The following is a 21,623-nucleotide window of genomic DNA, read 5'->3' as shown; positions in this document are numbered from 1 at the left end:
CTTTGAAAGGACTTGGTTGTAAATAGGAGAAAGGAAATGTCGCAGTCCACCTCCTCTGTTCAAAGATGGTTTCTCTATCCTGACGTGGATGGCTTCTTTAACTCCTCCAAACAGCCCCTCAACAAGCGCATGGCCCAACATAGAAGAGCCAACTCTGGAGGACAGGACTCAGCGGTTTTCCTCCACCTCAAGGAGGAAAGCCACTCCTTCCAGGACGACCATGTCCAAATCCTGGACAGAGAGGACAGATGGTTTGAAAGAGGAGTTAAAGAAGCCATCCACGTCAGGATAGAGAAACCATCTTTGAACAGAGGAGGTGGACTGCGACATTTCCTTTCTCCTATTTACAACCAAGTCCTTTCAAAGCTTCCCCAAAGAGCTCAGCTGAAAGACCCATGTGGAACGGCTGCTGCCAGCACAGCCCATTAGCATCTGAGTGGTCGGTGAAACTCCCTAACGACCACCCCTGAAACTCCCTGACACCGCACAACGACTGTCGTTTGGGGAGGCCAGGTGAGTCTGGGGAGGGTCGTTTCCACCACAATAGCACTGACCACTCCCACATAGGTTTATAAGCTGGAGTTTCCACACTCTTCACTAGAACTGAAGAAGCCTCTCGGATGAGAGGTGAAACGTCTTCAAGATAAACTTACGTCCAGTTGACCAGATTTTACTTCGCTTCGATCTACGATGACCTGGATGAATGAGAACCTACACAGACACCTTGGAGAGCTGAATACACCGACTAATGAGTACTTAAAATACAAAAGACTCCTTTCAGGTGAAGTATCAGTACAACGACCCCGCCCGCGTAGAAGATGATGTCATCACTCACACATATCATCGGCTAACATGATGAAGAGGAGACTTTATTTCCCGTGTTCTGTGGTGCATGCAGCATCTTCACTGTTTGGGTTTCTAGTAACGGGGGCCAAATTAAAAAGGGAACAAAATTGATCAAGGAAACTTTTAAAAGTTCTCTGTGTCCAACTGTGGTGACGCTGTGGACTGCGCAGTGCGGAGGAAATGCCTTTTCTTGCTGTCTCCCCATCACCAGGAGGAACTCAGTGTAAGATAGAAACAGATCCTCATTCGAATGTTGAAACTATTAAAAGGATTTTCTATCACTTGGAGGTGTGGAGCTCTTCTTCAGTGTTGTGTTATCGCCTGGCAGCAGCGAGCGGCAGGGACATGGGGGTGTCCTGCTGGGTCACAGCGCAGCGCCCCCCCCCCCCCCCCCGACTGGCGGCTCAAGCACAGCGCTGAAAAGGCCCTGAGACCAAGTCCAGCTCAGGTGGACTGTTTTGACGATGATGCCTGCAAATTCAGTAGGAGTTGATTGGCTGGTGGTCATCCAGCGGTTCGGGGAATGAGGGACGGAGGTAGAACCTGCAGGATCCGTTCGTTCTTCTGATGTTCTCCCAAAAGTTAAACTGTGGTGAGGCAGGTGCTGCGGGGGAGGACTCGTCCTGGTGAACAACCAGCACACAAAACGGTAACAAGCTGCTTCATCCCAGACACTGACGCTGACTCAGCAACACATTCACCCAAGTGTCCCTTACCGAAGTCCATGCTGATGTTCAGGGGGGAGCTGTAGGTCTGCAGGTGCTGCTGTGGGTTCTGGAGTTCCTCTCGAGTCAGGAGCTGCTTTAGAACCTCCTGAGGGACGATCAGCTCCTGGTTCTTATCCAGCACCGACCCGGGAGGAGCCTGCCGGTGAATAACATGATGAGGTTTTACACATGTTGACTTCCTTGTCCTCGTGGGTCGACCAGATCATCTCGGATGTGGTCAGAACCTCCTTCAGAACCTGATGATGGGTCACTGTGAAGACTGAGAGGTTGCCGTGGCGAGGAAGCGGCCATGTTGGATATCTGAGTCTGTAATGGTAAACACACCTTCGAGGCCTCCAGGTGGACGCTCAGTTTCTGCAGAGCTGAGAGGACGGAGCAGACCAGCGCCACGGTGCTGATTTCTTCCTCTCCAAGTTTCTCAGCGTCAGTAACCTCTTGGACTTTGAGCACCTGGAAACAAAGATGTTTGCTCAGACTGGGCAGACGTGGTTAAATCCATCAGGAAATCAGACACTCGGGTGACGAATGACAGGAAACGGCTGAATACCAGTACAGCCACTCATTAGCCAGAGGTGAGGTGTGTTCCAAACACCAGAGGGAGGGACTGACGTTTGGAGGGAGGCAGCGCTGAAGCTATGACCCTCACCCAGACCTTTAATTTGAGCCCTGAAGGAGAGAAGATCCAACCTTGTAGCTCCACTGCTGGAAGAGCCGATTCTGAGGGCCGTGAGCCATGAACACCATCTTGGAATCTTCCAACAAGCAACTAGAGAGGAGAGTGGCAGGTGTGATGACACGTGACACAGACAGCTAGTTCCTGACGGCAGTCTGTCAGGCTGATTCATGAGCTTCACCCTCTCATCAGACTGCCAGTGCACACGGGAGAGTTTTACCTGAAGCTTTTCTGACAGGAAGTCTGTGCGTGAATTAGCATCTCCGTGATTTCCCTTGACCAACGACTCCATCAGTAAATACCTCACAGGTGAATGTGGAAGTGTCAAAGTGGAAAGATGTGTTTCTGACGGAGAACTGTTGGGTGCACGTGAACTGAAAGAGGCGGGTTCTGGACCTGCTGGGTCCTTCAAGGGTCAGGAGAGAACTTGGGTTGTCACAGTGAAACTGACTTGACTTAGAAACCCAAGCTGCTAACAGGTGTCTGGAGGAGGTCATTGATTATCGTCATACTTACTGATGCATGTCAGAATGAATGTCAGTGAGATGATAACACGAGTGTGGAACATGAGAACGCATCATTACCAGTCAGGCTGCTGCATGTCTGTCAGGTCCTTCAGAAGAGCCACCAGAACCTCCCTGGACGACTACAGGACAACAGCAGAGGTCACATGTGTCCTGCAGCGCCTCAGACTGACGCTGACAGTCCTTGATTCCACTTACTTCAATAACATGAAGCAGACAGGATGGATAGATGAGCAGCAGGCCGGTCATGTGACCCCACATGAAGACTTTGCTCAAATGAAAACTGAGTTTCTCGTAATGAGCTGCAAGGAACGGAAGAACGTTTGTTAGAAGACGGGCGGTTGTTAAAGGAAAGCACCAACTTTTACTGAGTCTCATTTTCCTCAGAGTCAGACCAGACAGAGCCCCTCCTCTCGGGAGCTGAGACCCACGCTAGTTAGCTTAGCATAGTTAGAAGTCATCAAATGGACTGTCTGCAGACTGACCTCCCAGCTCTGTCCTGTCATCAAGATGGCGAGGCAGCCGAGAAACCACGATCAGCCGCTGGAGCACGATTTTCTGAGGAGACGAAAGTAGAACAGTGATAGTTCCTGCTTGTGTGGAGACATGAGACACAGCGAGGACTACAAACGTCCTCCAGACTACTGTAGTCCAACGGGAGGTTAGCATGTCAGGCATTTTGTAGTCTAACAGGAAGTTAGCGTCTCCATGGTTCCCTCGTCCGACAGCCAACAGTATCGTTCCATTGGATTCTGGATTATGACAAAGTTTTTAAAAAGCTGATTTTAGGCACTTAACCAACAATCCATGACTTGGACACGAGGGACCCGGATGTTGAACCTGCAGGTGTCAGGACCGGCGTCACTCTGAGACGTGAACCTGCATCTGTCAGAGGAAGCTTCGTTCCCTGGGGTGCAGTTCCCCCCACTAGAACATCTAACCCTTGACCCTTCCTCTGCGCCATTAAATGATGAAACAAACTCGTCCCTGTCGTCTCCTTGTCCGTTCCGTCCATGTGTCCCCCGCCCCGGTCCGGCTGGAGCTCTGACTGAGAGGCCGTGTGTCGATGAAAGCTTCCACCTTAGAAGCCTATTGTTGTGTTCCAGCCGCTCGCCGGACTTGATGCACGACTGTTTTGATGCCTGGAGTCCTGACGACTGGAGGCGGCCCTCGTGGTTGTCATGGTGATGACCCACCATCCAGGTTGACATGTCTTTAAAGCTGCGTGGCTCACACGAGCTCACGTGATCCTGCGTCGCGGGTCAGTCCAGACCAAGGCTGAGTTGTGAAAGCTCCCTGACGACATCACCAGGTCCTTCAGGACACAGGTGTCCTGATGGCAGTTTGTTGGTGGGCGGGGCCATGGGTTTAGGGTTTGATCTAAATTCATCTAATATCAGAATACTCTTCTTCTATGGAAACATTTCTTTTCAATTTTCCATCCAATCCGATAAACTGTAAATCTAGTTCTGAGGAACTGGGCCCAGATGACATCAGAGAGCATCCTCAGACAGAACCGTGACGTCATGGTCCCTACAGGGTTCGTTCCCGGTGAGGGGCTCAAAGACCTGTGGACACAGAGCACCTGGCAGCGTAGTGAGCCGAGCATCCACTAAAGACACCAACCTCGCGGGTTTTTCCACGGAGCAGATGGAACGCTGTCACCGACGCTCCGCCCTCCTCCTCGGACTCCCCGCTGCCGGTCCCGCTTGATCCGGATGAGAAGACTCGGGCTTTCAGAGACGCGGCCATGATGACGCTAGCTTGACGACCTGGCAGGTTGTTGTTTTTTTTTTGGGGGGGGGGGGGTGCTCCGTTGCCGTGGCGACCTCTTCCATAGAAGTGCGTCTGACGTCGATTGCGTGGTGACCAAGACCGAAAAGAATTGATGCAAACAGATAACAATGAAAACAAACTGGAAACCAGAACAGTAACAATGATTGAATGATAAATTGATTGATCCAAGCAATCATAAAAGTATCTGACACCAAAAACAACATTGATTGATTGATTAGAACTGATTATCTAAAATAGTTCGTACAAGTATGAATACGTGCGTCTGGAGGCTTTCAAGACGCTCAACCCTGCACCACCGCTCTCACCGCCGCTCACTACAGGGTGCAGTACGACATGCTACCAGGCGGGGGCGACAACTACCATTTTGTTTTCCCCGAGTCCTCCATGACGGTGTGTAGAAGAAGTCAGTCTCCAGACGTCAGGGGAGCAGCAGCAGCGCGCAGCGAGCCGCTGGAATGGACCGATAAACACCACAGTTGGGGGCGATGTTCAGGTACCGTTTCACTGCCATTTAACGCTTTTGTTACCGAGCTAGAAAGACGCGGATGTGAGGCTACTGAAGCCGGCGGGTCGTTCGCAACCGGCGGGTCGTTCGCCCGGTTGACGGTTTTATTTTCACACCCAGTGTCTGACAGCTGAGCTCAGCATCATCTCCGCTTCCAGCCGCTAATCCTGCTGTCGTCTTTAGTCCCGATTACTGTCCTAATTCACCTCTGAGCGTGGAACTCATTTTGATATTTGAGGAAAATCTTTCAAATAACCTGCCCCCTCATTTCTGGTTGGCTTAGATGGGTTTAACTGGGGCGGAGTCTGCTAATAGATGGTGATTTGTTAGGACAGAGGTGCAGTTGTGGGGTCGAAAATATGATACGATAATATTGTAGTTCCACATGGAAATGTAGACGTGTAGCCAAGCTGTAGGTGACGTGTTTGAATATAACCTGAATTATTCAGAAGCAAACTCCGGTCACCGGGTTTGTGTGCTGAGTGTCAGGCAGACACGTGATGCTGGAGGTCAGCTGCTATTCACGGTGGCCTTGTATCTGCTGTCACTGTCCCTCGGATAGTCCTCCTCCCCCTCATAGGTCATCATCATCATGATCACCTTTCACTTTTCTCTGCATGGAACTCTCCCGGCTACGGAGGCCTGGAGCGGCCACAGAGACAAACAGTCTATAAGCTATAAGTTGTTCCCTCACTCCTGTTCCTGACGGTGTGATTTCATGAGCTGTGTGTTCGTAGTCAACCAGGTTCTTGGTGCTACTGAGGCCCAATCATCAGAATAAAGCCGTCACTCATCTCTGACTCAACTCCTACAGGTCCCTCCATTCTGAGCCTGTCGCTCATCCAGGCTGCTGGTTCAACCCAGAATAGATTAGCCCGGAATGTTCACTTCGTTTCTGTTGATTCCCATTTAGTCTCAATAATTCCTATTAAAAGTTTCCAAATCTTTTGCTAAAAAAGTGGGTCAAATTTCCTTAAATTCCTGAGCAGCCTGATGTATGAATGTAGTAATGGTTTCCTGCTTCCTTCCTTTCCAGATGTGTTTGCCATGGAAACAGATATGATACCTAAATTCTCCTCAAAAGACGAGGAAATTGACTTCTGGAAGACTCTGTCCTTCAAGTACAAGACGAGGTACGTGAGAGGCCGGTGTCGCTGTTGTTGAGGCCGACTGCTCCAGATCGTAACAATGAGCGGGAAACCAGAGGCAACGTTTATGCAGCAGCTACATGGAAGGCTAGAAGGAGCTCCGTCTGAATGACCTCGGGGCCCCTGGCTCTCACCCTGGGGCCCTCGCGTCTGTCAGGCAGAGTGAGTGGGAGGTGAACCCTGATCATTTCTTTAGTTTAGTTTCCATAGCACTCCTGCTCACGGAGCAGCACTGATAGCATCACCTCCTAGTGAAGGTTGCATCTGACCAAACAACCATGAGCAGGAACCCAGGATCCAGCCCTGATTGACACCTGGAGCTTCAACTCATGGTTGCTGGTCTGCTCGTGCTGCTCTGAAGCCTTGTGATTGCTGGTTGCTACCAAAACAAGGAAATCAAGGAAGCGAAGTCTCCGATCGAACCCTCGCCCCTCGGGTTCTGTGAGGGTTACAAACCCAAGAAAGATAAGGATGATAGGAAACGTGCAGACAGGAACCTTCCCACTGGCTGAATATGTGTGTGCTTGATCTGTGTGTAGAGAGCACAGCTCAGTTAGCATCAGGGCCGACTTGACCTTTGACCCTCTGAGAGACATTCGGAAGTGTTGTGTGTTTTCTGTTTCGGTTCTTTTTACACCATCAACACATCATTAGAGAACCGCCTCCACGGGGGGAAGCTGAACTCCTGAACGGTTCCTCCTCCTTACCGGCGTCGTCTCCGCACAGGAACGGTTCGAAGAAGCCATGTGTCATCATGCAATCGTCAAATGTGCGGCAGAGAAGGATGTCAGTCTCAGTCCCAGCAGATTTGTCTATGTTTTATGTAACTTGGACTCAGGGAGGCTCTGCGGTGTGCAGACATCCAGCACCACGCTCGCCCCTGGTTACATCACCTGGGAGTAGTGTCACATGACAGGGTTCTGATTGTTCCGCGGTCGTCTCTTGTCTCCTTCTCTTTGTATGCGTGGGAACGACAGCAGGAACTCCTCCGTCACCTGAGGAATGCTTCATCTGTTGTCTTTGTCACTCTTTCTGCTGAGACGATGTTTGTACCTAGTGACACTTTAGTAAGAGCGAGGCTCCGCCCCCTCTAACACAGAAGGCTCCTGTGGCTTTGTCCTCCAGGTGTCTGATGACTGGACTTATGCCACCCTGCTGTGAGTTCCTCCCCGCTTGAACGTTCTGAAGGTTTTGCCGAACCGATATCTTGTTTCATAACTTGTCGCCTGATTGAAAAGCAGATGGACGTTTGCTGCTGAGCTGCAGGCTCCAGACTGCGTCAGCACTCTTTGCTTCAGAGGAGGAAAGTCCACTTTCCTCTCAAGTGAAGGCGAGGATGTGCAGTGACACTCATGAACTGCTAGAGACAAGAGGATTCACAGGGTTCACACAGTCGTGGGAAAACCTGGAAGTCATGGAATTTGAAAATGGTAAATTCCAGTCCTGGAAAAGTTTATAAGATAAATGAAGGACCAAAAAAAGGTGTTCCAGTAGAAGATGTCGGGAAAAGCGAAAAACCCACATTCTGAGCGTTGACCTCGGAGCTGTTGGTGGTGTTTCGTCCGGACGCCACGGCGACGTGTGCTGACAGAAGATGGAGAGATTTAATGAGACCTGATTGACACATAAAAGCACTAAAATGAGCTAAGGGTAGGGCGGAGCAGCCGTTCTGAACCGTGATCTTGGGGACTTCCAGATGAAAATTACAACTGGGAACTTGGAAATTTTGAGTTCAAGTGGAAAGAACCGTGAGGTACAGTAATGACTGGGAGGGAAACACCCACCGCTCTGATGGGAACCAGTTCTGGAGCGTTTGTAAATGTTCTGGCTCCTCCGGTAAACCCAGTTATCATCTTTTCACAGTTAGTGTGTGTGTGTGTGTGTGTGTGTGTGTGTGTGTGTGTGTGTGTGTGTGTGTGTGTGTGTGTGTGTGAGCTCATCCGTGAGAGCTGACAGATGCTTACATAATCACCACTTCCTGGTAAAGCTCTACAGTCATCGCCTGGTTTCTAAGAACGAGTCATCAAATAAAGAGGTCAAAATGTCAGCTCGCTCTCAGTAACCCCTGTAGTTCAGGTCGGTGTGTTGTTGTTGTTGTTGTTTGACGTGACACTCCAGTGATTATGAAGACGATAATGAGACCTGGATACAGGTAGCCTGCTGGATGTTGACCCCAGTTCACATAGCAGCCAAGCCATGTGATTGGAACCGTGGTCTAAGTCATGTGACTGCAGCCAAAACAAAGATTTTCACATAGATGTACGTAGAGAGGTGCTGGAATGAGTCGTAACACGCAGAAATAAGTTCTCCTTGTAGAACATTCGGTTCCCTGGTCTCCAGGTCAGTGACCTGAAATCAGATCTGTGGTTCCCAGCAGCTGAGGGGGGTAGCAGGTTCAGGTCTACATCAGATCCACCAGTAAACACCAGACTGGTGGATGTTGGAGGTTCAGTTCTACATCAGATCCACCAGTAAACACCAGACTGGTGGATGTTGGAGGTTCAGGTCTACATCAGATCCACCAGTAAACACCAGACCGGTGGATGGTGGAGGTTCAGTTCTACATCAGATCCACCAGTAAACACCAGACCGGTGGATGTTGGAGGTTCAGTTCTACATCAGATCCACCAGTAAACACCAGACTGGTGGATGTTGGAGGTTCAGTTCTACATCAGATCCACCAGTAAACACCAGACCGGTGGATGGTGGAGGTTCAGTTCTACATCAGATCCACCAGTAAACACCAGACTGGTGGATGGTGGAGGTTCAGTTCTACATCAGATCCACCAGTAAACACCAGACTGGTGGGTTTTGGAGGTTCAGTTCTACATCAGATCCACCAGTAAACACCAGACTGGTGGATGTTGGAGGTTCAGTTCTACATCAGATCCACCAGTAAACACCAGACTGGTGGATGTTGGAGTGGTGGAGTCTTAAAAACCTGGGTTGCTAACAAGAGTCTAGAGGAGCCTACAGAGGTCATGGAGGTCATTAAAGGTCATCAAGGGAAATACAAGAAGCCTGAAGCTCAGTGGTGGTGACCTTGAAGTCATGTGACCCTGGTGTAGCTCCTTTATAGGCTAACATTTATTTTCTGATCATCCACAATCAAATGGAAAATCCCATTGGCTCTTAGTGAAGGAACCAGGAGATGATCACTTCCTGTTGGACTACAAAAAGCAGAGTCTGAACTTCCTACCTGGACCACAATGAACCCCCTGACCAGCCAGTGGGTTTAACCTGAGTTTCATGATTTCCAATTCTTAATGTGTGATTACAACTCTGGAGTTCACTCACCAACAGGTGAACCCAGTGAGTCACTATTTGATAGCCAGATACGGATCACCTCAGGGGATCGGGAACATTTACACTGAACCTTCGACCTGCCTGGAGTGTAGATGAGTGGAGTCACTGAGTATTAAGCCGGTTTGATTCAGTGGAATTCTGTTCCTGCAGCTGCCAGGAGGCTCAGGAGGAGCTGCTGGAGTTCCAGGAGGGGAGCAGAGAGCTGGAGGCGGAGCTGGAGGCGCAGCTGGGCCAGGCCGAACATCGCATGAAGGACCTGCAGTCTGAGAACCAACGACTCAAGAACGATATTGAAACACTCAAGGTAACTGGTAGCCTGTGTCAGCCTCAAGCTAAATCTACGTGGCTGGCTCTTTCTGCATTCTGTAGTTAAACAGAAGGAACGGAAGAGAGCAAACAAAACCTTTTCAGTTATAGATAATAATAAGTAATTGATCTGCATTCACGTCAGCACTGACAGGAAGTAGCCATGTTAGCCGGTGTTACCTGGCCAGGTAGTTTTTAAGGATGTGACAGGAGAATGATGCTGTGACCTGCATCGTGTTTGTCTCATCTGGACGTGCGCTCGGCTCTGAGCCCAGCTGTGCCTCTCAGATGATAAATATTTAATTTCTCTGAGTGCAGTGACGTCAGGCTGCTCTCCTGCCCTCTCACGCTGCTTCTGGTTGAGGACGAACGATCGAGGTCACCAGGATATTCAGATCGCATTTAAAGGAGGAGCACTTTTCCTGCAGAACAAGCAGCGTGTGTGAGGCTGCACAGCTGAAATACAGTGAAATATGAAATATGTTGAATGACTGCTTTAAAAAGTAGAGCAGGCAGACAGCGAGGCTCTGGGTGTGTGCTGCCCTGCTGTGGACTCAAAAAGCCCTCACTCCTGTCACCATGACAGCAACGCCAGCTGACAGAAGACACGTCTCCTTACCTTTATATGTATAATTTGTCCACGAAGGTTGGAATCTGTTTGACTGAGAGGAAGTTGCTGATGTGATTTGAAATGGTTTCGATTGTCACGGCTGTCTTTGAGGGTAGGCGTGATGTCACGCTTCAACACTCTCAACAGTAGAAACTGGTTTCTGTAGCTGACAGGATGAAGGAGTCGTAAGTCGCGAAGGAATAAATGTGAGAACGCATGAACACGCACACAAATGATAGTGGAACACAGGAGGGATGTCCCGCCCTCACGTCTGGCTGGTCAGTTGAGGCCCAGCTCAGTCCTGGTGGGAGGAGCCTGCTCTTTAGCAGGTTGTGTGCCTTTACATCTCATTAATAATGGATCAGCTCGTCTCCGTAATTCCCGTCAGGCGCGTGAGTCCTGCTGGGATGAGACATGAGCCCAGTTGTCTGGTTCCGTGTTTCCAGACTGGCACACGACGCCACACAGCGATGGCGCGCGGTTGCATTTTTGCCTTTTTTATGATCAAACTGTTGAGCTCAGCTCTGAAACTTTAAACATTAGTTGACAGACGTACAAACACAATGGCTGCAAATTTAATGATTTAAAAAATCAAGATGATCAGGAAAGAGACTGAATCACCCAACACTCAAAAGGTCACTCAAGGACAGGTGATGTACAGGTGATGATGTCAGACGGCGAGTGTGGAAGCACGGACACGAGCTCACAAAAGACACGAGCGACTAGAAAGATTTCAGAAAACTCCAGTTTCTCATTGGTTGTTTTGCTTCTGTGACGCTGCTGATCTGATTCTGAAGACAGGTTTGTCTTCCTGAAATGACAGCGTTTCATGAAGCAGAATATTCAGATTATTTTAGATCGATTTACAAGATATTGAATAGAAAGGAACCCCTCAGAAAACATGAGAAGTCTTCAAAGACACGCTGGAATTTTATCAAATGTCACTGTGTTTTGTGACGTGTCGTGTTCTGATTGGTCGGGTTAGGGTTGCTGGGCAGCAGGAGACGGTAAAACCATCACTGCTCCGTGTGGTCGCCTGCCGGATAATCGATTTCTTTAAAGCTGATTGTTGTGTTTCACTTTCCTCTCTGTTTTGTGGCACCGTGTTACCAGTTTAACCCTAACGGTGTTTCTCAGCCCTGCAGTCAGAACATTCTGGTGACACCAAGACACACATGTCCTCTTAAATTGATGAACAGTTCTCGATAGTTGGTCCACGAGGAGACGCTGTGGTCTTCCTACAAAAACCACCGTTCCCACTGTTGGCCGCGATGGAGATCTGCTCTCCACTGTGGGAGGTGGCCATGTTTCGTGTGTGCACCCGGACAGACACGTCCCAGCCTCACATCCACCTCTGCTCTATCAGAGATCAGTAGAACGGTAGTAGGGAGCAAGTTTCTGCCCTGCGTGTGGCGCCATAGTAACAGCAGATGTAGGTCAGACACCGCGCCACACACACGCTCACCGCTGCTTATTGACTTGATTGTCCCGCAGCTGCTGGATATATAGGTCACACCTCACATCCCAGCCGATAGTGGTGAGGACGGAAGTGAGAGAGCTGAAAAATGGATGATGAGACGTAGATGTTGATTACATGTGGTCATGTGATGCGTCGCCCTGCAGGAGAAGCTGGAGCAGCAGTACTCCCAGAGCTACAAGCAGATCTCCATGCTGGAGGACGACCTGGGCCAGACACGCAGCATCAAGGAGCAGCTCCACAAATACGTCCGAGAGCTGGAGCAGTCCAACGACGACCTGGAGAGAGCCAAGAGGTCGGTGCTGCTTTCTGGGCTCGGAATGTAATGAGACCTCCTTCATGTCTGTGGGCTGCAGGCAAACCAGCCTGAGGATTGAGCTGTAAAATCTGGAAATTTTATAACACTTTTTTTTTTTTTTACAAACTAGATTTTGAATTTCTGTTCAAGTCCTGAATAATATTTTAAATATATTATATTGCATTATATATCCTTAATATTCTATTAAGTAGGCAGCAGGGTGGAGCAGTGGTCCTCACTGTGGCCCCCCATCAAGAAGGTTGTGGGTGGAGCAGTGGTCCTCACTGTGGCCCCCTCCAAGAAGGTTGTGGGTGGAGCAGTGGTCCTCACTGTGGCCCCCTCCAAGAAGGTTGTGGGTGGAGCCCCGGCTGCAGCACGGGGTCTTTCTGGGTGAGTCTCCATGTTCTCCCTGTTCCTGCTGGGTTCTCTCTGGTACTCCAGCTTCCTCCACAGTCCAAAGACATCAAGAGGGACCAGGTTAATCCAGACTCTAAATTGACCGTAGGCGTGGCTGGGAGAGCCAATGGTTGTCTGTCTTTATGTGTTGGCCCTGCCATGGACTGGTGACCTGTCCAGGGGGAAGGCTGCTGGGATAGGCTCCACCCCCACCACCCTCAACAGGAGGAGAGGGGGAACATGGAGGGATTATATGAAATATATAATCTTTTTTTTTTGGGGAGGGCCAGGGTTTCTTGGGCGATGCGAGCCCCCTGGTAGACTCACAGGGCAGGTCTAAGTCTCCGGTCCATGACCCAGAATGATTCCTGCTCTCTCTCTGTCATAAGGATTTGATCCCTCGTCGCTCTACGGCTGCTCGAGAGCTGGCAGCAGCAGAGCTGATTAAATTCTTTCTCTTTCCCTGCACCCTAGAGTTAGAAGGAGCGATGCAAGCCCATCACGGATCAGTTGATCTGTTTCACTGTCACAAAACCTTCACGCTGCTCCGCTTCTGCTCTCTCCAGTTCTCTGTCTTCCATGGACATGGGCCCTGAATCTTGTTTTCTAAATCTCATGTCTCTTTTCTCTCTGGTCTCCTTCCTCAGAGCAACCATCGTGTCTCTGGAGAACTTTGAGCAGCGTCTTAACCAGGCCATCGAGAGGAACGCCTTCCTGGAGAGCGAGCTGGATGAGAAGGAGTCGCTGCTGGTGTCTGTGCAGCGACTGAAGGATGAAGCCAGAGGTGACGTTGCCCAGCTTTGACCAACGAGCCACGTGCAGCTTCTACGAGCAGCAACCACAAGCTGAATTTAAACAAGGACAAACACACACCACCTCACACACGTTTCTGTTTTCTTCCCCAGATTTGCGACAGGAGCTGGCTGTCCGTGAGCGGCAGGCTGACGTCTCCAGGATGTCGGCTCCGAGTTCACCCACCCAGGACAACGTGAAGATGGACACTGCTGTCCAGGCGTCTCTCTCACTGCCCGCGACCCCGCTGAGCAAAGGCCTGGACAACGCCTTCGCCAACCCCACAGGTACCTGCAGCCCAGATCTGCTCTCTCACGTTAATAACCTACACTCCTGGGCGGCTTTTTATGGTGGTGTTTATTTGTTGTGAACTGAGTCTTGCTGGCCGGTTTGTTTTTCCAGCGGCGTTCACCAGATGTCAGAGCTCATAGTTCTATCTTTCTCTCTCACCCTCTCCCGTCCAGTGCTTCCCAACAGCTACGGTAGCAACTCACCTCTGACTCCCTCTGCAAGAATATCGGCGCTCAACATCGTCAGTGATTTGCTGAGGAAAGTCGGGGTGAGTCAGTCAGCCTTTGTCTTCCACAGCATCCGACGTTCCCTTCTTTCCTCGGTGAACCACAGCATCATCCGTTTACATCTCCCTCCAGGCTCTGGAGTCGAAACTCGCTGCTTGCAGGAACTTTGCCAAGGACCAGAAGGCGAGGAAGGCTTTCGCTCTGGACAACAGCAACATCCTCAACGCCAACACCACCAACTACTCCCAGGCGCTCCATACGTCATATTTTGACAAAGCGTAAGACATCTTTCTTCTTTTCATCATTCCTTACAATCCTGTGGTGTGATGTCATCCTGCCAGATCCAGATGATGTCACTAAGGCCACTGTGTGCATTTGTCCCCGGCAGGACAGAGATGGTCACGTTCCCCGCACTGATCCTGAGTAATGTTCCTGTTCCCTCAGTGTGGTGGGGGGTCTAGCCTAGACTAACCATGACTGTGGGGAACGGCCACTAACTCTTCCAGGGTGGCGGTGCTGGAGTCTCCCCTCACGGAGTCCTTCCTGTGGGAGTTTTATTTTGGTACCTGATCTTAGCAACCATTTGAATCAACATCAAGAGTCTGGCTGGGGGGGAAGCAGGAGTGTGAGGATGAGGAATGTTCAGAACCCTGAGGAGGAGAAATTTGATGAAGCCGCGTTCTCTGGAATTCCAACTGCGAGATGAAACATCTGGTTCTGCCGTCGTCGTTCCGCTTCAATACACCCTCCTCTTTTAATAAGAACAATCTTTCTGTTGACTCATTGAGAGTGGAAGACACAAGACTGGGTAGTGAATGAGTTCCAGAGTGTAGGAGCAGCGACAGCGAACACTCTGCCCCCCCGGTCCAGTACTTGACCTTCGAGGGGGGACATGAGGTTGGACTGAAGGTGCAAGGTGGTTGAGGACTTTCTAAGAGATGAAGGGGGTTTGATGATGATGATGATGATGATGGGTGCGTATGTGAGGGGAGGTTGAACTGTGGAGCCACAGACGATGGGGGAGGACCCACCCTCACTGAAGATCGGGACTTTATTTTAGTGATGGGCTGCTGAGGGTTGAAATGAAGCCTATGACTGCAGAATATGTGGGCAGGGGAAAGTACAAGAGGAGGGGTCTGAGGTGCGAACCTGGGGGGACACCTTGGGAGGGGGAAACTGTGGAGGAGCTGGTCTGTCAGAAAAGCTTTGAGTAAAGTTTGAAGAAGCCAGAGGTGTTTGGTCATAGAGAACGTGTTCTTGAGCTTTGATCTCGGTGTTACTGAGCCATACTGAGGCCTGGATGCTTTCCAGATGTTTCTGTTCATCGTCCAACAATGACGGTGAGAGAGCAGCTGAACCAGTCTGTCAGGATCCTCTCTGTCCCAGTCGTTGCTGGCAAACTTCGTTGGTCTAGAAGCTGTAATGTTGCTGGCGCGTGTGCGAGGGTTACTGCTGATGATGACGACAGAGCGGAGGTCAGAAGTTGAGATGGGCGGGAAGGACGTGAGCGGTTTATCTGACAGTTGGAGCGGTTCAGTAGGGAGTCACTAGTGCATCAGGAAAAACCGCTGGAAGGTTAGCAGACTGATTATTTCAGATTAGGACATGTTAAGTATGTCGGATTCAGACAGGCGCATCTCCATCCTCCAGCCAGGCAGAGCAGCGAATCACTGTGGTTTAATCCTCACTGGCTCGCCAAGATCAGTCACCATCTCACGTAATGGCCTGGAGAGGCGGCGATGCGACCAGCTGCAGGTTTGCTCTTCAAAGAGGTGTGAAAGGACTCATCGCTCATTTCCTGTTCATTTCCTTTCTTTAAGTCAAAGTCACAGCGCTTTTTCAGAAATGATTCATCTCAAAGTGGGGATATCATCCTAGCTCATAGTTCTGATTCCAGTAGTGTTCGTTCAGCAAGGTTTTCATACTTACACTAAATATGAAAGGACGGTGAATCATGTGTGCTCTTCGCTCTTCTTGCCAGTAATGAGCGTCCATGTTGCTTCGCTTCTTCTTTCATTGTTATTTTAAAGCAAGACCGTGCAGGTGACCGGCGGCTCCAGAGAATCAGCGGTGAAACGACATCGACCTGAGTTTCTCAAACTTTATCCTCCAAAAACTAGCAGTCGTTCAGCGCTGACCTCATGCTCAGTGGACTGCATTAGTCTTGCTTTAAATCTAGTAGTGCTGATTTACGCTGTAACAGAGGGGCGCAGGAACGAGTTCTAAAACCTGGGGGTAGGTTCTCAGTACTGGAGGTCTGGTTCCCTCGTCTCAAAGTCAGTGAGTTTCAAGTTGAATGCCTGAAATCTGGTGTTTGGTTCTCCCACATCAGATCCACCAGTAAATACCAGACTGGTGAAGAAAGACCTCCTCCCTGACATGCTAACTTCCTCTTGGACTACAACAAGACCTCCTCCCTGACATGCTAACTTCCTCTTGGACTACAACAAGACTTCCTCCCTGACATGCTAACTTCCTCTTGGACTTCAACAAGACTTCCTCCCTGGCATGCTAACTTCCTCTTGGACTACAACAAGACCTCCTCCCTGGCATGCGAACTTCCTCTTGGACTACAACAAGACCTCCTCCCTGACATGCTAACTTCCTCTTGGACTTCAACAAGACTTCCTCCCTGACATGCTAACTTCCTCTTGGACTGCAACAAGACCTCCTCCCTGATATGCTAACTTCCTCTTGGACTTCAACAAGACCTCCTCCCTGACATGCTAACTTCCTCTTGGACTTCAACAAGACCTCCTCCCTGGCATGCTAACTTCCTCTTGGACTACAACAAGACCTCCTCCCTGACATGCTAACTTCCTCTTGGACTACAACAAGACCTCCTCCCTGATATGCTAACTTCCTCTTGGACTTCAACAAGACTTCCTCCCTGACATGCTAACTTCCTCTTGGACTACAACAAGACCTCCTCCCTGACATGCTAACTTCCTCTTGGACTTCAACAAGACCTCCTCCCTGACATGCTAACTTCCTCTTGGACTTCAACAAGACCTCCTCCCTGACATGCTAACTTCCTCTTGGACTTCAACAAGACCTCCTCCCTGACATGCTAACTTCCTCTTGGACTTCAACAAGACTTCCTCCCTGGCATGCTAACTTCCTCTTGGACTACAACAAGACCTCCTCCCTGACATGCTAACTTCCTCTTGGACTACAACAAGACCTCCTCCCTGACATGCTAACTTCCTCTTGGACTTCAACAAGACCTCCTCCCTGACATGCTAACTTCCTCTTGGACTTCAACAAGACTTCCTCCCTGGCATGCTAGCTTCCTCTTGGACTACAACAAGACCTCCTCCCTGACATGCTAACTTCCTCTTGGACTACAACAAGACCTCCTCCCTGACATGCTAACTTCCTCTTGGACTACAACAAGACCTCGTCCCTGCACTGCTCTATAAGGACTGGATTCCTAACGTGATTCGGGGTTTCTTCATGCATGTGGTCATGTGGTTCTGGTACTTCGGTGTCTAAACCAAACTTCCCGACCTCGTAACCTGAGTTAATTCTCTTTTCGTCTTTGCAGCAGGACAATGAATGGACTGGAACCTGGTTCCCTGACCGCCATCACTGTCCCTCCTGCTGCCTCCCCCGCTGGCTTAGTGCCCCTTGCTGTGTGACGGTAACCCCCACCCAACACTCCTACCCTGCCACAGTGAATCATACCCTGGGATTGGAGGTTCCTCCTGACAGGGAGGGCCACGAGAGGCTGAACCCTCTCCTCTGGTGTCTGTTGCTGTGACTCCACACTTGTGCTTTGTTCCTGCTGTAATTAAGGGACCGTCTGTAAATGTGTTGCTGTATTTGCTGTTAGCTCACTGGCCTGCGACACACATCTGAGTGCACCAGATCATCCAAACAGGGACATAATATGCAATTAAACTGTTTTTAGATGGAATTTAAAAAGAAAAAATCAGCTTTAAAACAGCTTTTTTCCCTCAGCAATAACTTCAACCCCAGTTGAGAGCACAGCTGTCACACAGATGTCCTGAGTAGTTGTTCCACGTCTTCATGAGATATTGATGTTCCAGACCTTCAGACATATGAAGCTCACAGCAGGAGGTTTCAGCCTGATGTCTGTAACATTTAGACTTTTCCTCTTGTCTTTTTGGAGATGGAGCGACAGGTCAGCTGGTGCCTGGAGCCCAGCAGCGTCAGTCTGACGTGTCTCAGGCTGTGCTGGCACAAAAGCGTCCCAGTGACTCAAGCACCGGAGCCCGAGAGTTCATCACAAAAAGTCAGGAAAAGTTCACAAACCATTAAACTTGGAGGCCCGAAATAAATCATGGAGAAACAACAAACTTATCAGACAGTCTGGGATTTTCTACCTTGGCTCTATTTTCTGATATTTTTGGGTCAGCATGATCAAAATGGATCAGATGTTTTGTTTTTCCAATACTGAGCAAGTCTGACGCCTCGTATCCGCGCCCAAACACTCGGCCGCGTAACTCAAGCTCACAGGCTCCAAGGGAGCTAAAAGGCGGGCTTTGGTGACGTCTGCTTCCTCTGTCAGGTTCTGTGTGGGTGTTTGACGTATCGCTGACAAAAGGTAGACCAAGTCGGCCCCTCACCCCGGTCTCACCAGCAGGCACGTCTGTAGCCGTTCCTGAGGTGGCAACAGAATAAATGACTTCCGCCACGATACTGCCACAGGAAGTGAGAGTTGCCTCAATGATGTCATCGGACTGATAATGACCACCTGAGTCTGTTGGTACTGAAAACTGAACATGCTCAGAGGATGGACTTTACCAGCGTTCTCGCTCAGTATTGGAAAGATGAATCTAAACTGTTTCACTGTTGATATCGACCCGAAAACAGGAAAACAGGTCCCAGGTTGAATGACACCCAAATGTCCCTTCAATCAGTCCCAGCTGTCCTCCTGCTGAACCGTCTGAAGATGCGAGCACCAAGAGGCTGATGCTGAAGCGACAGGGAGGGCGGAGCCACCTAGCTGCTACTGCTGCTGTGCTCATGAAGTGGGAGACAGAACAATTGATGGATGTGGAATTTATTTGCTGGCTACAAACTTGATGAGCACTTTATTTTGTGTTTTAGTGAGAATTTAAAGGTCCTTTTAACCTTTGTAGAAATTTGCAAAAATATTTATCCATTCTGTCAAGTAGATGCTGCAATTACGATCACATCAGAATCCGCAGGAAATCGTAGATCTGCAAGACGATGGGTGCGTCTCGATTCCCCGTCTGAAGCGGGAAGGAGGAGTCTTTGTGTCACTGTAGTGAGTCTAACAGACCAACTATCCTCGATGTGACATGGCGTGTTCAATATTGGTCAGATTGATCCTTGTTGATAGACGACGAAGTGAAGTGGTGCCAGTTAACCTGCGTTCTAGGGTTCTGTTAGTGAATGTTTTATCCTGGTGAAGCTGGTATTCTTATTTTATTTTATTTTTCAAAGAACAACATTGTCATCACATGGATCTGGTGTCTGTTTTCATGTCTTAATCTCTTTTTTCATGTGCAATATTTCCTGTCTTTTTTTGTTTGTGATTTAAATTATTACAGGTTTCTTTTATGGCATGTTTTAATAAAATATGGAATTGTACCTCACCTGTTGCACTTGTAACGTTTGAGTCCTTACGGTTGAGGAAATTAGTTGTGTATTCATGATACTATTTTAGTCAAAAAATGTTACTAAAATAAAAACCATAACAATTTCTCTGCATCAAATTGTCCCAAAGTCTTCAAACCCCAAATAAACGACATTTCTAATCAAACAGATGAAGCAGCAAAGTATCCCTTTGAAAAGCTGAAAACAGCAAATCTTTGCTTATTTTCTGTTCATTAATTTCAGTTTTTCTCATGAACGGTGACACGGTGGTCATTAGAGAGGGGACAGGACAGAGGCGGGGAGGAGCTGTTGGCGTCCCCACATCACCGCCCCCCTCTGGACTATGGGGCGAGCGGGCTTGTGATTGTTCGTCAATTTAATGTGTCCGACAGAACGTCACTGTCCCAGCACTTGTGTTCCGCTGAAACAATAATGTCTCTGAACGTGGTGCAACATTAGTTTGACATCCAGTTGTCCGTATTCAATCCCCATTTTACCAACCTGTTATTCATTACCTAACATAGTCAGGTCAGGTCTTCCGGTTGGAGAACCTGGAAGCGGAAGTAGATGGAACAGTGCGAGAGTCACTGCGGACACGCGTGCGCGTGTTGCTGTCAGGTTTGCTAATGGTCACCTGAAAGGTCACTTAAATCAAGTTTAGGTTAGTTTTCTGTTTGTGGGTCACATTTCACTGGACTCCGGCTGTGATGAAGCAGCACCGACTGTCCGCTGGGAAACGTCTCGCCAAGCCGGTTCTGTTCGGGACGCTGGCGGTCGGGCTGGCGACTGCGTTCTTCAACAGGTAGCGTTCATTCACGGCGGGTATCAGGTTGCATGGACATCTGGAGATGTGGAAGATGTCAGGTTGACATGGCTCCTGGTCCGTTTAGCTGAAGGTTGGTATTGGACATGGACCCGCGATGAGGACGGCCAGCAGCTTCAGGTTGACTTCACAATGTCAGTGAAAATATTGTAACCCCCCCCCCCCCCAAAAAAAAAAAAACAAACAAACAAAACAGCCTATCAGTCTCCCGTGGTTCACCCTGTCTGAGGCAGTATGAATGTATTTGAATATGGAAGAAGGGTTCGTGTTGAAATGACTCCCATGTCATTAAAGACGTAAACAGACTCATCCGGCTTTGATTCACCAGTCAGCTCAAACTTCGAGGTCTGTGTGAAAGAGGCGGTGCAGTAAGAAACCCGGAACATCCCGGGACTCCCAGCTGGAGGAGATCAGGTAGAACCAAACCGAGTTCTTCACCCCCACCCCCTCATTGTACTGACAGCCAGTGGAAGCTAGAAGAGGATCTGACCTCCCTCATCTCACCCACGCGCTGCTTCATCGCTGTGATTCTTCTCCCTCTGTGCAGACACTTGTTCTTCGAGGACATCGCAGACATCAAGGAGCAGGAGCGAGTACGCAGCCAGGCCAGGAGGATGGAGGTGCTGGAGAGGCGGCAGAAGCTGCTGGAGGAGCTGGCGGAGAAGAAGAGAGGAGGAGGATGAACCAGGACTTTCACTGGGACTCACCTTCATCACAACGACGGGTTCATCTCCTCACTGGAGTCCAGATGTTTGTGACAGTGTTCGTCCTGCGAGGCGCGGAGATGCTCGCCGGGTGACAAAGGCGTCTGAGCACTGGACGAATCGTTGATGTTTATTGTTTTGTGGCTGTTGTGAGAACTTGAACGAGTCATTAAATGGCCTGAGAGCCAAAAATCAGATCAGTGATCAGTTTCATTTCGAGCAGGGAAACCATTCATCTAAGCTATCGACCAAAACAAAGATGAATTCTGCAGAGAAATGATGACCTTAAAGCAAGTGGTCTTATTTTCCCTGGGTCACATGACATGGAAGATGTTAAAGTATCTAACTATTTACTCCTCAAAGGAATGTAAAATAGGCTCATTTCCATTTAGCATTTTTGAAAAAAAATGTTTCACTAATATGTCAGCACTAATATTACTGACAATTATATAATTTAATGAAGATCCCTCGGTTCAATGAATGAGTTGATATCATAACCAAGTCAATCAATCTTTATTTATATCGCGCCAAATCACAACAAAAGCCATCCCAAGCAACTTCAGCCAGCGAGCCGGTCTAGAAC

The 21,623-nt window shown here is 49.2% G+C and overlaps 2 protein-coding genes and 1 long non-coding RNA gene across 6 annotated transcripts; 2 read left to right on the top strand and 1 right to left on the bottom strand.

The window, feature by feature from the left end:
* Window positions 1–659: 659 nt before the first annotated feature.
* On the bottom strand, window positions 660–4,590 carry tex47 (testis expressed 47). The gene is made up of 8 exons (XM_086194609.1): window positions 4,398–4,590; window positions 3,257–3,329; window positions 2,970–3,073; window positions 2,832–2,893; window positions 2,262–2,340; window positions 1,899–2,024; window positions 1,563–1,710; window positions 660–1,469 (listed from the first exon to the last, which is right to left on the bottom strand). Exons 1-8 carry the CDS (start codon window positions 4,521–4,523, stop codon window positions 1,429–1,431), a joined length of 759 nt encoding a protein of 252 aa, XP_086050735.1. The 5' UTR covers window positions 4,524–4,590; the 3' UTR covers window positions 660–1,428.
* A 330-nt stretch (window positions 4,591–4,920) lies between these two features.
* On the top strand, window positions 4,921–19,512 carry ndel1a (nudE neurodevelopment protein 1-like 1a). Of its 4 annotated transcripts, none has more exons than XM_086194608.1 (10): window positions 4,921–5,061; window positions 6,110–6,206; window positions 9,678–9,831; window positions 12,067–12,215; window positions 13,262–13,398; window positions 13,520–13,693; window positions 13,871–13,965; window positions 14,057–14,202; window positions 14,313–14,347; window positions 17,475–19,512. In XM_086194608.1, the coding sequence occupies exons 1-10, from the start codon at window positions 4,953–4,955 to the stop codon at window positions 17,480–17,482; spliced, it is 1,104 nt and encodes a 367-aa protein (XP_086050734.1). In that variant the 5' UTR covers window positions 4,921–4,952; the 3' UTR covers window positions 17,483–19,512. The 4 variants fall into 4 exon arrangements, with proteins under 4 accessions (XP_086050734.1, XP_086050733.1, XP_086050732.1 ...); XM_086194607.1 differs by having other exon boundaries at window positions 17,472–19,512; XM_086194606.1 differs by lacking the exon at window positions 14,313–14,347.
* A 431-nt stretch (window positions 19,513–19,943) lies between these two features.
* On the top strand, window positions 19,944–21,235 carry LOC147240080 (uncharacterized). Its single transcript, XR_015111430.1, has 2 exons — window positions 19,944–20,315; window positions 20,884–21,235. It is a non-coding gene; the product is annotated as an uncharacterized LOC147240080 (long non-coding RNA).
* The last annotated feature ends 388 nt before the right edge of the window (window positions 21,236–21,623 follow it).

The sequence above is a fragment of the Aulostomus chinensis genome, chromosome 23 (genome assembly GCF_037954235.1).
Source record: "Aulostomus chinensis isolate RoL2024-O1b breed Wild chromosome 23, RoL_Achi_v1.0, whole genome shotgun sequence".
Classification (NCBI taxonomy): Eukaryota; Metazoa; Chordata; class Actinopteri; order Syngnathiformes; family Aulostomidae; genus Aulostomus; species Aulostomus chinensis.
The sequence above is the reverse complement of the archived record's forward strand: the minus strand, read 5'-3'. Positions and strand labels throughout refer to the sequence as shown.

Coding starts and splice junctions, on each gene's coding strand:
- tex47 (XM_086194609.1), bottom strand. CDS start 4,523: ATGGCCGCGTCTCTGAAAGCCCGAGTCTTCTCATCCGGATCAAGCGGG. Junction 3,330..4,397: donor TCCGTGGAAAAACCCGCGAG/GTTGGTGTCTTT, acceptor TCGTCTCCTCAG/AAAATCGTGCTCCAGCGGCT. Junction 2,894..2,969: donor GTCTGCTTCATGTTATTGAA/GTAAGTGGAATC, acceptor GTTGTCCTGTAG/TCGTCCAGGGAGGTTCTGGT.
- ndel1a (XM_086194605.1), top strand. CDS start 4,953: ATGACGGTGTGTAGAAGAAGTCAGTCTCCAGACGTCAGGGGAGCAGCA. Junction 9,832..12,066: donor ACGATATTGAAACACTCAAG/GTAACTGGTAGC, acceptor GTCGCCCTGCAG/GAGAAGCTGGAGCAGCAGTA. Junction 13,966..14,056: donor ATTTGCTGAGGAAAGTCGGG/GTGAGTCAGTCA, acceptor ATCTCCCTCCAG/GCTCTGGAGTCGAAACTCGC.